General features: G+C 41.0%; 1 protein-coding gene across 1 annotated transcript in view; it reads left to right on the top strand.

The window, feature by feature from the left end:
- CERS5 (ceramide synthase 5) overlaps window positions 1-16843 on the top strand; it is an 18446-nt gene extending 1603 nt beyond the window's left edge. Inside the window, exons 3-11 of the mRNA XM_085315615.1 lie at window positions 4101-4206; window positions 6106-6236; window positions 7227-7284; window positions 7840-7890; window positions 8584-8676; window positions 10012-10140; window positions 10437-10543; window positions 12432-12588; window positions 15461-16843. Of these exons, the coding sequence (XP_085171741.1) occupies window positions 4101-4206; window positions 6106-6236; window positions 7227-7284; window positions 7840-7890; window positions 8584-8676; window positions 10012-10140; window positions 10437-10543; window positions 12432-12588; window positions 15461-15613 (985 nt within the window). The 3' untranslated portion in view covers window positions 15614-16843. The remainder of the gene's footprint in view (window positions 1-4100; window positions 4207-6105; window positions 6237-7226; window positions 7285-7839; window positions 7891-8583; window positions 8677-10011; window positions 10141-10436; window positions 10544-12431; window positions 12589-15460) is intronic.
- The last annotated feature ends 526 nt before the right edge of the window (window positions 16844-17369 follow it).

Below are 17369 nucleotides of genomic sequence, written 5' to 3'. Positions count from 1 at the left end.
GTGCTGGTGCTGGTCTCGGTCCAGTGTCCATACTTGCTAGCAGACCAGGAAAGGAAGTTGTGAGGTAGAATCCCTTACAGAGAGGTTGCAGGGATCAGGATGAAAGGTGTCCTCGCTTCCCTCAGACTTGATATGTCTGGGTATGTTAGCTTTGAGAAGAAGTGCAAAAGAGTCTCTTTTCTCTGGAGCATGAGACACTGGGAGAGGTACTGAACTTGATCAGACAGTCCTCCTCATATTACTTTTTTTGCCCTCATAATGTCTGTGCTGTGTTCCCTGGCTTGTGAAATTCCTCTTGCAGTGTTAATTTAGGGAGGAGTCAAATGCAAAATTAAGTTGTCTTCCTACACAGTGAAACCTCAGGACCATGGCATGGTTGATGAGAGRGTTGTTGTTTCTTTGGCTGTTTCTTTGCTATAGAGTGTCTCCATGATTGTATCCTGAAGTAAAAGCAGATTGTAAAAATAGTACGTGGGGCAATTTCTAGTGTGTTTTAAAGACTTTTTTTTTATGCTTTCCTCCCTCTTTCTGCCCTTTTGAACATGTCATAAAAATTCAGATTTGTCTAATAAAATCCCATTGCACACATACCCTGATACAGGCCTTGAGGATGATAAAGTCAAATTGCTTCTTTGACACACAGTTGGCAGCAGGACTTGATGACTCAGAACTTGAATTATATACTTTTGCAGCTCTTTTGTTTTAGCTTTTCTTAATTTCTSTCTTTCCTCTTCTCCATTTCCAGTAGGTCTTCAGTGTGAGGAGGTGCTTTTTCCCCCTTGTTGAATGACTTGTTACATTGATGCATATTTTTGTTAGTGGATGCTACTGTAAATTAGCCTGTACATCAAGATGTTGGTAAAATCTTCCTYGAGTTGATTGTATATGAGAAGTAGTGTGTGAGAACTATAGAGATGAGGCAAGACGTATAGGGAAAGATAAGGTCCTGACACACAGCTGCAGGAGGGGATTTTTGTGCAGATAAGATGCAGATGGGACTTCTGCCTACAGCTATGTCTGTTTTCATTTTTTCTCAGCTATACTGGCTGTTATTTCCCCCATGCATATTGTCCCACTGCGGGCACAAAAAATTTCCCAGGTGTCTGGGAAGACCTGGAGCGTGTTACTCATATGATGTGCTTGTGATTACACTGGAATGCCTGTTCACCAGCAGACACTCTTGATACTCCGTGGGTCAGAGAGGATCTGCAGCTTGTGTTGACTCTCRCAAGAATATGGTTCTGAATGTTACTGCATCAGATCGGCCTGGGAAATCGGTGCTGGTTGTGGAATGAGCTGGTCTAGTCTTAACACAGTGAAAGTGCGAGCTTATTAAAGAGATGTGCTCTAACTTTTTGTGCAACTAACTCCGGGATGTGCAGGCATTATAAATCTTACTATTTAGGAGATTGTTGACTTCCTTTTCAGAGCTATAATAGGAAGTTCCTAGACAAACTTGAATGTTCCATAAAGAAGGATTTTGAAGTTAGGTTTGTGGGGAAGATACTTGTTGTAGTATATGATACCCGTGTACTTGAAAATCGATGTCAGTCACAAAATCAGTCTAAGTTACCAGCATGTGAAAGGTAGTTTAATAGATATACATTCAGCCAATGAACAGATTCGTGTTCAAAAAATAACAATATGAGTATGTAAGTGTGGATAATTCCTTGCTAGAAGGGTGCGGCAGAAATTTGACCTTGGGAATAATTGCTGCAGTTAAAAGAATTTTATGGAGTCATAAAATAATTTAGGTTGGAGGGGGCCTCTGGAGGTCACGTCCGACTGCCTTCTCAAAGCAGGGCCAACATTTTAGTGAAATCAAATTGCTCGTGATCCCGTTCTGTTGTTTTGAATATCTCCAAGGACAGAAATTCTTCAACCTCTGGGCAACCTTTTCCAGGGCCTAACTCCTATAGCTAGGCAGACTTTTTTCTCGCTGAGGTGCCTGTCCTCCTCCAAGGAGGCAGGTGGCCCAGCCGTCGCGCAGGGCGCGTGGTGCGCTCTGCTCTGCGGGCGCGGGAGCGTGAGCCCGACGCGCCCAGCCTGGGCTCCACACCTATTCATGGCTCGTCAGGAAGCCCTGTCGAAAGACAGTTGCGACTTGCAGTCCCGTTGCGTGATGCCATTTCTGGAGTCAGAGAAGCGTTTGGTTAGACTTCCTTAAAAGTAATGAAATCCATTGTTGMTGTCTTTTTTTCCTCCCCATTTCCATGGCTGGGGCTGCCTCTGTTGTTGTACCTTTATTTATTTGCCTGTGTTGATGTTTGTCTGCTGCTGTGCACCTAGAAATGTTTGTGGGGTTTTATTGTTTTGCTCTTTGGTCTTCTGCATGCTTGATTGAGTAACTTGAGACCTGTTGTGTATCTGTAACCTGTGGCTTACTCTTGATATATATATTTTTTTATTTTTGATCACTTCAGTTTTCCCTAAACAGTTGCTTTTTTTGCCCCAAGCGTCCTAATGAAGGAAGCCTACTGCTCAGGAGCAGTTTTTTACAAAGCTTTGGCATTCTCTTTTTTAATTTTTATGTCTCAAAGTGTTCTTTCTGTACTTAAATCTGTACCTTTTTCTTGTTGCACCAAGCTTTGAAATCTAAGATAATGCCAAAACATTCTGTAAAAAAAAATGAGTCTCTTAACAATTGATTCTTCTTTTTACCTACTCTTTAAAAAAAAATAAAAGATCTCCTCAATAAGAAATTGTTTGAATGGGTGGATTTGTAGATTTTCAGGTRTTCCCTCTTCTGTGAGGAAAATGATCCAAGCTTCAGGCCAGCTCTAGATTATTTTTCTGATAGGACTGTAAGCAGTGTGACCCACAACATGAAATAAAAATATTTGATATCCTGTGATTACATGTGCATACTTCTTAGTTATTGTTGCAGTGGTGTATCCTGTAGGAAAGAAGATTATAAAGAGGTAGACTTTTATGGAGGTCTGGCCAAGTGTTTTATAGTATCATAGCACAATTCCTGGCTGGTGGTCGAGATTACAGAGGAAGCAGTAAGGCTTTTGAGCTAGAAAGAACTGAATTAAAAGGAAATAATGCTTTTTTTATTTTTTTCCTCCCTATGGCTGTTGAAATGAACAGTGCATGTGAAGAAACTGAAGGGCAAGAGGGCAAGACAGAGAAACTTAGGGTCATAGAGTCACAGTGTCTGTTACTTGTCTAACAAGTTCTTTGCTCTCAAATTAATCCTTTTATCGTTCTCTTTTCTTTTTCTTTTTTTTTTTTTTAATTTTGCTGCTCTTTCTAGTCCTTGCCCTCCAATAGGACAGGGAACTATTTGCATATTCCAGTAACACATGCTTTTAAAAATTTAATTATTTTTTAATCCTATGGCCAGTCTGGTGCAAAGGTAGTGCAAACTCTAATTATTTTTGAATACTTATATCTTCATTTTAGTTGCAAACATGGTCTTGTTTTCAGTGCSTCTCAGAAGAGAAAATGTCTGTGCTCTAAAATTCACAAAGTGTTAGATCAGCTTTTGGAATCCATGTTGCATACGGGATTGAAGGAGATACTGGGATCTTGGGGCTTTTAGACTGAGTGACTTCTTACATCTTTCCCACTCTCCCTGAGTAAACAAGCCACTTAGTTTCATTTTCCAAAGKGAAAAAAGAAAAAGGATGTCTGTGTCCTTTAGGAACTGTCACTTGAACTTCCCCTTTTTTGCAGCTATGTGACATCAAGCCTTCTGGAAATACGGCATTTTGTTTGCAGTGCTACAAGGGCGCCAGTGGTTTATGTTCACAGAGGACTCTCATCAGTGATCTGTTATTTCCTTTGAGTACTGTAAATCACTTGGGAGAAGGCATCCTGGTCCTACGACTAAGGCCCTTTAATTCTTCTCCTTAGGAGATGTGTGTACTACATGTGCTGTTTGCAGTTACCAGTTGGACTAACACCTCGCCTATGAAGCCTTGCCCCTTTTGTGGCCCTGTAGAGGTTTGTTTGARCAAAATGAATGAAGGCCTTCAAAAGCTTCTGAGATAGGTTTGCCAGTTTGTGACAAGTCAGGGTCATCGTTATTTAGGCAAAGAGGAGGGAAATATATATCTTATTTTAATCTGGCTCTTTCTTTGGAATTCTTTCAGGTTTATTGCCAAGCCATGTGCCATAAACCTTGGCATTCAAGACAGTGGACCTCATAGAGCTCAGCCGAATGCAATTTTAGAGAAAGTGTTTACATCCATCACTAAGGTGAGTCACACTTCAGATTCTGCTAGAAGTGAAGGCTTGTAAGAAAGAGCTTTCTTTTGGTCTGGTTGGTTGGTTTTTGTTTTCCAATTCTCTGGTTTCACAGTGTGCATGCACAGGGAACATGCTCCTTCTGTTTTTACTCTGCCTCTGACATGTCTTCTTATAGCAAAGTAATTTCTCTTCATGCCTGACCTGCACTTTCACAAACAGAAGAATTTTTTTGAACAAAAAAGTTCTCCTTATAGAAAGATGCGAGTCTCTTCCTTTAGTTCTCYGGCTTTCTGTCCAGGTTGTAACTCCTGTAACAGGTGGCAGTTCTTGCTTTAGTAAAATAAGTCCCAGTGCTTTTTGCTTTCTATTGGAAAGGTGGTACCCTCTTGAGGGCTGTTATTTCGCTGTCTTAGTGGCCAGTTGTGTGAATGCCTTCCCCTTGTTTTTGCTGTCTACTGTGGAATTGGATGACAGCTGTCACAGTGGAAGCCAGTTACAGAAGGAAAGCCAGTCAGTCAGTRGAAGCGTGCCCTGATAAAGGGTAGGACATTTAATGTTGACTATAGGTGTTTCTTTTGATTGTTTCTTATGGCCRTTCTCTCACTTAGCATAAGCTGACAGTGCTCCTTCATTCTGGAATGACAATGCTACACTGTCTGTATTCTATTGAGTGTTAGCAGTTACATCAACGCTAACAGTATGATAGATTTTCRTTAAAGATAATGAAATGGAAGGTTTTATGTTTTGATCTGGTGATGCTGAACTTCATTCCGTGTGCAGCAGATAAAGTGCTCAGTGAATGGAAGAGAAATTCTATAAAGACCTTAGTAAAACTTTGCTCCTGGGAGCATGTTTTGAGGTATTTGGAACTGAAAGGCTCTTATGATTTGATGTCATTTCTCGGGATGACTTTGATGTAGGAGATGTCCTTGGAATTAATGTTTAGGAAACTCATGAGGAAGCATGCTGTGCAAAATTTAACTAGCTCGTTAAAACAGGGCTGCATTTAACTGTATCACTATGCCTGTGTCTGCTATTGGTTTGGATTTGGAGAATCAGAATGTAGGGTGGCACTGATGCAGAGGAAAGATTACATTGCTGCTCTGAAATTCGAGCTCTGTTAATAAGCTGTATTTATTTATTTATTTATTTTGAGATAGGTTCACTTTCGATGCAGAAGTATCAAGTAGCTTGAACCTTTAAAGTTTAGTTAAGAGGAGAGAAATYTGGTTGTAATGGAATTACAGGAAAGTTGTTGTGGTTTCAATACTCAAAATCAAATGGCAGATTATTCTGTTTTTCAGATGAAAGGYCTGATAACTATTTGTTAAATCAGTATTCTGTATAGCTTGTTGGGTCTGTATGTAACTCATAGTAAAATGTGTTTATCATCTTTCAGTTGTAAGAGCTCCCTGGCAGAGCTTGTCTGAAACTAACATGGCTTACCTCAGCACTGGGTCATTTTAGAGGTAGTTACCAGGTTTTGTTCGTTTTGTCTGCACTTACAAATTCATTTCTGTCATCATTCAAACAGATAAACTGCCAATACAGTTCCCCATCAGAGAAAAAAGGATATATTCTGTATCATACAGTTATTTCAATTTTCAAATTTAAAAAAAGAGAACAAATGCATTTTGTGTAATAATGTACTGTCAAATGACAAAATAGAAGAGGAAATGTTAAACCAAAAGCATTCTGAATAATGAAGTAATTAGTCATATGTGAAGGTTATCTATGGTAACAATTTCCTGCTTTTAAAATGTAATATTGTGTACCTAATGCGTTCCTTGTATGATTTTTCTTCTTATTAATTGTGCATCATTTCTATTGTAGTACAGAGGAGAAGAATGTCGGACTGAAGGCAGGTTGAGAAATAGGAGAAATGACGCTTGTTTTATTTTCCTTCAGTCTCCAGATGGAAAAAGGTTAGAAGGCTTGTCAAAGCAGCTAGACTGGGATGTTCGAAAGATCCAGCGCTGGTTTCGTCATCGGAGGAACCAGGACAAACCCACCACCCTCACTAAATTTTGTGAGAGCATGTATGTTTATGCGGAAGCCAAGATTTGATTCCATCTTAGAGATCCAGTTGTATGTTTACTTTTCTAACTGAAACTCTGTTCAGCTGCGAACTTAAACTAGCGTCTTGGGGTTGGCTGGTGGAGTCCTCATATAGGAAAATGGAGGAAATCAAGAGGGCTTTTTAGAATTCAGTGTTTTAATGTATTTTGTTTGTATGTGTGAGAGCCCAGAACACCTGTACAGGACTTACTCCTGTCTAACTGTCAATGGTGAACAGCTCTAGATAGTGTATCACATTCATGATGCAGAGAGTAACGCTTCAGTGGGTCTCTGTACATGCACATATGCAGGTGCATGTGCACAACTTGAGTAGTTAAGTCTGCTCTCTGCATAGTTATGATGTGGATCAGTGTTTTTCCCAGACAGACTGTCCTTATGGCTTATGCAGTGATGTATGTACTTTTATAAAGGTGCTTCTTGGATTCCTGTTCTTCTCATGTTGGTTCATTCTTTTGTTCTTTGTTTCTTTCTCAATGCTCACAGTTGCCTGTTAGTGTAATAGCATCTGAATATTTTTTCCTGACTTATTATTTCTTCTGTGCTGGTTTCTTTCCTTTCCAGTAATTTTCTTCATATTAATTCTTTCCCCCCAGTATGATTTTGTCTACTTAAAGCCACAAGGTAAGAGGGACAAATACATATATTAGGATACCTTCTGGATAACAATGGCTTTTCTTGTTATCTTGATACTGTGTATTAAAGTGTATGAACAGTACTTGTTCACTCAACTTTATTTCAAACTTGGCTGTTGATGTGAATTAGTGTGGTGTGAAAATTCTTAAATAGGTTTATTCTTACAAAAAAATCTTACAAATGGAGAATTACAGATTGGTGGGTGAACACCTTTCAGGTGTTAGTTTTGGTTAACAATTCTTTCCAGTTTTTATTACAAATGTTAACCAGAAGCTATTTGTTTAATATTTTAATCTTATTTTTATTTATGTTTCTAGGTGGAGATTTACATTTTATTTAAGTATATTTTTATATGGAATCAAGTTTCTCTGGTCGGTGAGTTTTGTCCCCTCCCTGCCTTTWCTGTTGTTCTATGTGGCATGGTACTGGACTGTGTTTGTCTTCCTGAAATTTAGGAGGTTTGATTACCGGTCTGCTCTTCTGCACCTAACTTAAAACAGCAGAGGTTTAGTGTTGATGGTCATCTTTTTGCTTCCTTATTTGAGATCCTTGGGCTTCCTTTTAAAGACCTTCTTGACAGTATAGGAAAGCTGCTAAGCTTCTATAAAATCTGGTCTTATGAAAATATTAGAAACTTTCTTTGTCTAGTTACCACACAATAGGAGAAACCYCCTTTGCTGCTGCTGCTGCTGCTTTTCTTTCCTCTCCTCTTTCCCTGTATTAGTATCTTTGAGTCATCAATATTAGATCTTTATATTTATTATAGCTTGCTTTTGGCTGCAGAAAGAATATTTTAAATCCCTATGATGTCTTAGAATAAATTTAGCATGGATGGTAGAAWCAAGAGGAAATTTCTGTGGAACAGTACTGTAGGTGATAGGGCAGAAAAATTCTAGCAGAATAACAACATTTTGTTCCTTTCCCCTTTAGGCACCCTGGTTTTGGGATACACGACAGTGCTGGTACAACTACCCTTTTCAGGTAGGAGATAAACACTTACTAGATTCAAATCTTTTTCAGAGCTCCAGGTTTTATTTTTCATTAATGATAGCAGATTGAAACTCAGTAGATTTGAATGTTTCTCATGTTCTGTGGAGTGGATGCAGCATGGTAAGCCTTCTAGTTAAGTGAATGGCCATCCTTTTCGGAAGGCACAAAGATGGCATTTTGTTTTTTTATATCTTCAGATTTGGTTTAGGGCTCTCGACAGCATTGTTTCCTCAGATAAGACTGACTCGATTCACATTCATTGTATGTTTAATTGCTGCTGAGATTATTAAAAGTGAATTTTACACATAAAATTATACTAGTAACTTATTTACAATGTTCTTTTCTGCCTTTATGCAGTAAGTAGTTGTATAGAGGCCAACCAGTCTGTTTTAGTGTCTAATTTTCTTAATCCAAAAGGCTGCAGTATGAGTTGTAACGTGCACAAGTGAATCCTACTCCTTTATTCTAAAGTTCAGACACACAAGTTTGTGTGACTAAGTGCATAGCAAGACTTYTGTTGCTTAAGCTTGTTTTTACTAAACCTTAATTCTGGATGTTTTAACTTCAGCCTCAGCATTCTGGAGGAACAGAGTGGGATGGGAAGGAAGGAAGGAAAAAGTGTATTTTAATGTGAATTTTGAAGTACTTTGTCTTTTAACTGTGCTATCTTTGTTTGTTTTCCAGCCTCTAACATCCAGGCTTTATTATTACTATATCTTGGAGCTGGCCTTCTATTGGTCTCTCATGTTTTCTCAGTTTACAGACATTAAACGGAAGGTGAGATTAACCAGAATTGCACTAACAGAAAATGTCAGTGTGCCTGGCCAGTAAAGCTGAAGCATAGTAATAACTGTACCTTCCTCCTCACTTGCATCTTTTTGTAGTCTGCCTCTTCTTATAGTCACTACACAGTCCTGTGGGAGAAGGGAGGGGCAAGCCTGGTATGTAACCTGGTATCTCCTTGAGAGTCCTTTTCACCTTCCCAGGAAAGATGGAATCACTCAATACTTCCCAATAAACAGTTGATCAAACCATGGCATAAATATAGGTTGAATGCTTGAAAGTAAGAAAGCCTGAAAGTAAGATACTCTGAGCATTACCTTGCTGAGTAGGTTRAGCAAATGGCAAACACTGAAGCAATAATAAACATTTTTTGGAAAGTAATTCTTCACCCAAGTGTGTAGCAGAGCGATGACTGGTAATGACTGCTGGATTCTAATTCCATTGTGCTGCGTTCTAGGATTTTTGCATATTATTACTGTTGAAAACAGTTCATAGTAAATCATGGTTTAAGGCTTCTGTTATAGAAACTGCAAAGTAGTATATTATCCCAATTYTTGCATTAGCTGTTCAAAAATAAAAGTTTGTCTGGGATTTCTTTTGTATTGAAATATTAGCAGGTGAGGCAGGCACTGCAGGAGATCTTGGAGCCATGAGGAGGAGTGATTAACAACATCTGTGATACTGTTTGTAACATTTAATTTGGTACTCTTGACTTTAACAAAGTGGACCACACTCCCCACTGCAAACATGGCAAGACACTGATAGAGAGCGCAAGTGTGGCAGCCAGGGATACAACTGAAAAAGAACCCAGAATGCATGTGTGTAGTACCATTTTCTTTGATGTAGTGGCCTAGTTCTTGCTGTTGGATTATCTCATGCTCTTTGCCTGCTATGCTCCGGCAGGCTTTTGCAAACTGACAACAGTAACAGCAGTGCACTTACAATTTGTGCCAAAATCCAAAAGGACTTGCAATATGACTTAAAAGGAGACAAAAATAAAGAACATAGCTTGTTCTGTTACTCTTTTCAGTGGGGTTTGCAGCCATACTTACCTCAGCCGTGCATGTATGTGCCAGAGAGACATCTGCTGTGCCTGTGTTTGCAGAACTCTGACTTTACAGGAGCACAAATGTTGAGAGTGAGACCTTTCTGGAGCCTCTAGTAATGATGGGTGTTGCTGTGTGATGAGCTGAGTTTTTATATAAAAGTGTAGTCAGAGTCTGAACGGAAGTAATCCTATGACCCCAGGTAGTCAGTTTTTTGGCTCTGTTTCAAACCTTTGTGTTCGTTTGACAGACAAAGGCTCTTCATATATTTTTCTGCTTCCAGGACTTCCTGATCATGTTTGTCCATCATTTGGCTACAATTGGACTCATCACATTYTCTTATATGAATAATATGGTGCGGGTTGGAACTCTGGTGCTGTGCCTGCATGATGCATCAGATTTCCTTTTAGAGGTGAGTTGCCGTGATGTTTCCTTTTTAATCTTTGTGTACCTAATGCTCGTGTGGTCTCAGGGGAGCAAGCTGAGTTTCCCATTCTGGATAAACAGCATTAAACATGCCATAAAACTTGTGCTGCTGATCATGCCTTGTCAGCTTTTCCTCATAACTTCTTTAGTGCTAAGAATAATCCTTAAATGTTCTAAACTCCTTAGATATGTGATGGTTTGAGAGTATCAGAGCTCTACAGCCTGGTAATTATATGGGTGCACAAAGGGAATAAATGTTTTGATGTTCCTTGTCTCTCTCAGGCTGCAAAGCTAGCCAATTATGCCAAGTACCAACGTCTGTGTGATGCCTTCTTCATGCTCTTTGGCGTTGTATTCATCGTTACGCGGCTGGGCATTTATCCTTTCTGGTAAGCACCTTGAGCTTTAAAGTCTTGTTTGTTCTTCCAATCCTTTAAGCAAAGCATGTGTATTAAGATGTCGTGCAAGCATTACAGCCTGTCCCTCAAGGCAGCCTGAAGCTGCAGACAATGTAAATATTGTTTGGATCAATCCTAGTTTGGAACTAGGAATGTGAAGAAAGCTCTCAACAGTCAGTTGAGGGAAATGTGAAAAGTGATTAGAATCCTAAAGTGCAGCTGCCTCCTCTCCTCTTACTGCAAAGTGATGACAGTGCTTATTAGCTGGAGCTGATTCAGCTGGTGTCTGTTCTGGAAGACTCAGTTGTTTTCTTCTCTTGATTTTTAAGGAGTTTTGGAAATAGTTACAAATGAGGCATGCTCTCCTGAGATAAATTTGATTTCTGAGTATCTGGCTTAGTCATCATTGCCTCTTCTGATTTTTTATGACATTCCTGTCCTATCTTTGTGCCTTGATTGTTCGGAGCCTAAAATAGGTCTTGGGTTTCTTGGAGGTAAAAACCCTGCTAAATGGCTTATAGCTCATCATCCTATAATGAGATTCCCTCTCACCCCAACAGGTCAGGCTTGGTGAGGTTTTTCTAGTGATAACATGTTGTCTAGTCCTTTCTGTTGAAAGGGTATATTGAAAATTTGGTGACAGCTGATTATTATTCAGTTTGGTTTTGCTCTGTATATTTATTTCATGGGCAATGGGCAGCCTGCATCCCCTTTGTCCTGAGCACTTTGAATGTGGGGGAAATGGTGGTTAATTTACGTTTTCATAATTTGCAATTAAAGCTCTCACTTGTTTTCCATTAAATGTATCAAAGGAATGTGGATAAGGAATAACTCTGATACTTGTGTCTCCATAGGCTGCCTTCCACTGACAGATGAGATAGTTGCCATTGTTTCTCTTGATGTTGTCTGTCTTGGGGTGATGCTCTTGCATCATGCTATTGCTCAGCAGACCTGTAAATCTTTAATGTGTTTTCCACTGGCTGTAATGTAATTCCTCAACTTCATAGAGAAATMCAGCAAGTTATCTCTGGTATTGCAGACCCTACTGCTGTTGCAATTCATGCATATTCCCTTCCCTAATTAGTAGTATGAAACAACAACAAACCTCTGGAACTTTCATGTAATCTAACTGTAAATTACTGGCTATGAATTAGATGTTTCTGTAGCTGTATCTTGTGGGGAGGGAGTAGATTCTTTTTTGAAAGCTCATTTTTCTTATGAAATGTTAAAAGCTATGTGAAATTAATGGCATCTTTAAAGGTCTCTCCACACCTCTCCCCTTCATAAAGTCTAAAGTGTTTATCAAATTACTTAAGTACTGGCAATAAACTGCAGTGACAAGAACAGCAGCAACACATTAATGAAAGAATGCACAATGCTTTGTCCACAAAGCAGTTTCCAGTCCTCCAGCTTGGCAGGAGGAATCTATTAAAAATCTGAGGGAAGGGAATAGCACATAGGGAGCGAGGCCTACTGGGAACAAAATTCCTTCCTGAGCTTTAAATATGGGTGAAGTTCGACCAAGTATGAATTTGTTGACGGTTGTTTTGATGACCAGTGCAGTTTGACATCACTTCCTGCAAAGTTATTATAAAAGCTCATGCTGTTAAGAAGGAAATTGGCAAGAGATCTGTATATGTAACCAAATTGTAGAACATCTTCTCCTGTTTGTTGCTCAGTTCAAATGTTTCTAATTAGCTTTGGCCTGTTTCCTAACTCTGGCAAGAGACTAGAGGCATCATCACTCTGACAGGAGAAAAGCAACAGATGCCTAGAGAGATACAAAACTGTTGTGCATCTGGCCAGTCATCTGAATTTAGAGCTGGAAGCCATGTTACCAGAGCAGCCAATCTCTAATGTATTTCTGGATCTCTTTTAGGATTTTGAATACAACTTTATTTGAAAGCTGGGAGTTGATTGGCCCTTATCCTTCATGGTGGCTATTCAATGGCCTTTTGATAACCTTGCAGATCTTGCATATCATTTGGTCTTATCTCATCATTCGCATTGCCTACAAGGCCCTTGTGCGGGGAAAGGTAAGATTGCCTGTGACTGTTCTGCATCCTTTTTTCTACAAGCTCTGTGAAGGAATCACGGCAGCCAAGAAAGTTGGCCCTTCTGTCATCTATGAGGGATGATACAGGAATGAGGAATGGTTTGTAGGAGTGCAGTGTTTTGGGGGGAGTGTTTCTTTTCTTTTTTTCTTTTTTCTTTTTTTTTCCATTTTTTTTACTCTGGTTGCTCTGTAGACTCAGTTACTAGATATAAACAAAGGCGGGAAGCTTCCCTCTCTGTTCTGATCATTGCAGGTAAATAACATCATTTTCTGATGCATTCAGATGTTGTAATAGTAGTGATGGTGGTAGATTTGTTACACGCTGTGTTTGAAGTTTAAGCTGGTAGAAGGCTCTTTGAGCTATCATACAGGATGTTTTTCAGCTTCCAGTGTTTCAACCTCAACTGGTTCTTGAGTTTGTGATGGGGAGTCTGTGTCTTCCAGCTGTTAGCAAAAACACGAGCTGCTGGCTGGCTGTGCTTGCCCAGGCAGTGAGGTACAGCATACAGAGGAGGAAGGGTTATCAGAAACACGCCTCTGGTTGCCACTGGGTTAATGGGATACTGCCATAAGAGCAAACAGTGTTAACCTGTTGCTGCAGCCTGAGTTACCAAGCAAAAAGGCGTAGTTCAGCTGAAGTAGCATGAGATGGGGCAGGCTAGTCGAGGAACTAATCTGACACACAGCTAACCCAGCAGGAGCCACTTCCTTCAGCGCTACCAAAGAGGGCAGCTGATTTGCTAGCAAAAATGCTGTTTTGGTCAGATGTTTGGTATTCAGATCTGAATTTCTCTTATGCCTCTGCTTTTGCTTTTGACTTCTAAGCTGCCCCTACACATGGAATGTAACCTTGAAAAATACTTATATCATAGCTGTGTGTGGCAGTGATTGTCAGGGGAAGGCATGTTTCAGAGTATGCACATGATCTTAYCTGTCCCCTACAGCTGCTACTGCAAGTGTCTTGGTTTCTGTCTGTGTAGCTGTTTCTTTATCTTGAGATCTACATCTTTTTCCTTTCCTTGCTTCTCTCCTGACCAGGTGACCTAGCCAGAGACAGGACTCTAAGCTCTGTATTCTTCATTCTTTTCTCACTCCTTTTCTCTGTGCCAGATTGGAGCTGGACAATTTCATCCTTTGCATGTAAGTGTAATCTGTGCTCCTGTTTGTACACTGAAATATATCTGTGTCYGTTTCTAGGCTAAGACAAGTGCAAAGCTATGGTCTTGGGGCTTCAGACAGCTTGTGCCTTCTCTTAAAATGTTTGCCTGCCTGGTTGATACAGTGCTGATCATGCCAGTATGCTAAAATGCGAATTCTCCCAAAGGTTAAAGCAAAGTCCTGGAATTTGTTCTCATCTGCTGCCAGCTGGCTGTGTAACYTTTTATCTTCTACTACAAGCCCACAGCTAAAATTCTGATACCTAGGTCTTTTTAGTGCTCATTAACACTCTGTCCAAAGAAGGAGGACAGTAGAAATCCAGTCATTTTTGTGAGAAGTACAGGAATAGTAGAGTCACTTGTTCCCCAAATAATTTTGAGAAATAGGAAATGAGTGGAGGGATTTCTGCTTCCTTCCAGTGACCCTTTGAACTTCCAGCATGGGAGGGGAGTAGTGAAACATATAAAAGTTTTGGCAACAAACAGAAGTCAGTAGATCCAAGAGGCCTGTCAAAACCCATCTTGGAAATCATTAACTTCACGTGGCTTTCTGCCAGATCTTCCTTTGCRTTTGAAAACTTCCTGTCCGGTGCTGTTTGAAACCCATAATCCCAGCTCAAAGCAGGCAGAGTAGAACTGAATCCTGAACASAGTTTGGAAACACACTAGCCACAGAGTAAGTGCTTGCATATTAAGTAAATGAGGACTATTAGTTGCAGACACACAAGTGTGGAGAAGCCTGCCCTGGGGTATGTAAAGCATGTGCCTTTCAGGCAGTCGCTTCTCAGCTATAGTGAGTTTATGGTTCTGGCACTTAGCCAGCAACCAAGGTACTTATTTGCAGTTGGGTTTACAACCTCTTTCTTTCACCTTGCTGTGCACTTGGCTCTGCAGTGTYGGTACACTGCCCTCCTGTGGACTCTGAGAGCAGCCAACAGCAAAGTGTGCGGACTCCTGGCCAGAACTATGCCTGGATGTGTTTTCAGATATTCAAACCCCACATAAAAATCAACATCAGCTGGATTTTCAGTCAGTCTTTTAACTAAAAACAAATCTGTAGAGCAGATCGAGGTTGTTGGCTGAGATCCTTGTTCTATTCTGGCGTTAGGGTACTGTCTTTGTTCTGCAGCCCGCTCTACAAACATGTTTGGCTCATAAACGAAGAGTTCTCGTGTATGAAACACAAGCTGTGAAAATGGGAAGCATTTTATGGGCATGGTAATGTGATAAATATAGATGGGGAATTTTGAAATATCAAAGCCACTCTCTATAGGACAGACTGTTGTCATATGTGTCTGTAAAGTCTGTTAATTTAAAATTAATTTTTGTTGTTTGGAAAAGCAGCCTCTATCTAACTTAAATGCAGCTCTGGGAAGAAAAGAACAACCAAAGATCTATAGTGTCCTCTGTGGATCTAGTGAGAGAAGAAAAAAAAAGTGTAGTGCTTTCACCTAAGATGTACAGAGTATTTGGAAAATGGAACCCATATTTCCAGACTGTCTCTTTCAACTTGTGCCTTGCCTTTGGTATGTGATTACAAGCTCTTTGAAGTGATTCAGAATCAAATATAGAAGGTAACTGTAGCTGATGAGGCTGGTTAACCCCATGGATGCCACCTTCTAACTGCTGTTTCCTGTGAATTTGTCATCTTCCCTCCTCCCTTTCCCACTTCCAAATGTCATCTGAAATGTTTAGGTATCAAAAGATGACCGCAGTGATGTAGAGAGCAGCTCTGAAGAGGAGGAAGTGACTTCCAACAGCACAAAAGGAGTTTTCAGCACTTCGAGCAATGGCTCCAACCGCATTAACGGCCATGTGGCTAGTGGCCAGTGGGCAGAAGAGGAATAAGACTATGGGTTGGCCTTGAGCAAACACGAACTTGTCTTTTAATGTCTAGATGTGTTGAGCTCCACATTCCCAAGTGATCTTTAATCAAGATACCCCTTCCCCAGAAACCTCCAGCGAATCTGAAATGAGCACAATTCAGACCAGTCAAAGGCTTTATGTAACAGAAGGGATAAAGCCAATTACTAGGGCAAAAACAAAGCTGCAGATTTTATTTTAAGCCATTTTGTATTTAAATCGTTGTCCTATCAATATTTGCAGAGGTATTTTTGTTTGTGATAAACCGGTTTTTACTAGGATCAACTCAAGATGGAACAAGCGTGGACTAGGCTGGCCGTGGACTGCAGGAAGGCTAAGGTGCCATTTCAAAGACGGTTTGCTCCAGTGCAGGTTCAGCACATTTCCTCGATGCACTCCAGAAGCCACTTAGAGCATGGAGAACGCAGGGTCTTATTTTCAAGTCCAAGCTACCCTGGCTGTAGCAGAGAGACTTTTCTCAGTCCTGCTGTGAGTGATCTGGACTACAAGCATTGAATTGGATTGTGCTACAATAAAAACATTATTTTAACTTGCCATTGGGGTGCTATCTGCCAAGGAGGTTATAGCTTGTTATCTCTGCTGTCATGAGGGACCAGGCTAGCATTTGCTGCCTATTTTGGTGCTGCAAGCCCCTCTGAAGTCTTAGCTATAACCTTCTGAAATGGCAGGGAGGGGTTTGCTTACCGCCCCTAAGACAACTGTCACAATACATGCCTTTTTATTTTTTTTTCTGTTGCAAGTCTTAGTTTTGAAGACTTTTCCAGACCTACTGGATACGGTTGGCTAAGCTAGGGCTTCATGTGAGGGCGGACCAGTGCTGGTGGGCTGTTTTTAACTTTCCACAAAATAACATGTTTCAGTCCTGCTTGTCTGTACTTCAAGACAGAAGTGACTATTGCTGCTCTGATTTTGCAACTGTATGGAGGAATCACTGGGCTGGAAAGGCAGCCACACCATAGGCTTTGCTTCTTTGGTTTTGTTTTGTTTTTTGTTTGTTTGTTTTTTTTTGTTTTTTTTTTTAACTTAATGGTACTTTGGGGCAATGACCTATATGTCAATCAGGAGCAGAATTTTGGAAACTTCTTGAGTTATTACCCTTTTATACCATTGTTTACTCTTATCTCTGATTAAAAGATGCTTCAGAAACTTGTTCGACATGTTTCATCTTGGGAAAATAAAATCATTCAAACCATATGCTCTGTTTTGTGTTTCTAAGCAGCTGCATTCAGCATCTGAACTGCTAGTCAGACCCGGCTGCCACTCCCTTTCGCTGTAGCAAAATTACATGAAAATATCAATCGCTGCTCCCCTTGAAGCGCCTCTCCCAGGAAACACTCAGCATCTCACTCAGGCGTTTTGCCAGACTACTTTGCTTTATTGGTCTCTGTTTCATCCCGGCCCCGTTCCAGGAACACTGGGCAGCACAGGTCCTTCCCGGGCTGCTTGGAGTGGCTCAGTCGGGGCTGCCGCCCTGGTCGTCRGTGGGGTCTGGGGCTGTCCCGGGTCAGTGGTGGGGCCCTGCAGGTCCGGGTCGGCGGTGGGGGTCTGGGGCCACCCCAGGTTGCCGGTGGGGCCCGGGGTCTCTCTGGATCGTCGGTGGGGCCCGGGGCCGCCCCGGGTCCTCGACGGGGCCTGGGGCCGCCCCGGGTTGCCGGTGGGGCCCGGCGGGCCCGGGGTCTGCCCAGGTCGTCGGTGGGGCCCGGGGCCGCCCCGGGTCCTC

This window comes from Rhea americana, unplaced genomic scaffold, assembly GCF_003343005.1.
Source record: "Rhea americana isolate MKP2758 unplaced genomic scaffold, rheAme1 scaffold_432, whole genome shotgun sequence".
Lineage (NCBI taxonomy): Eukaryota > Metazoa > Chordata > Aves > Rheiformes > Rheidae > Rhea > Rhea americana.
Note: the sequence above shows the minus strand (reverse complement) of the source record. Positions and strands in the feature narration are given on the sequence as shown.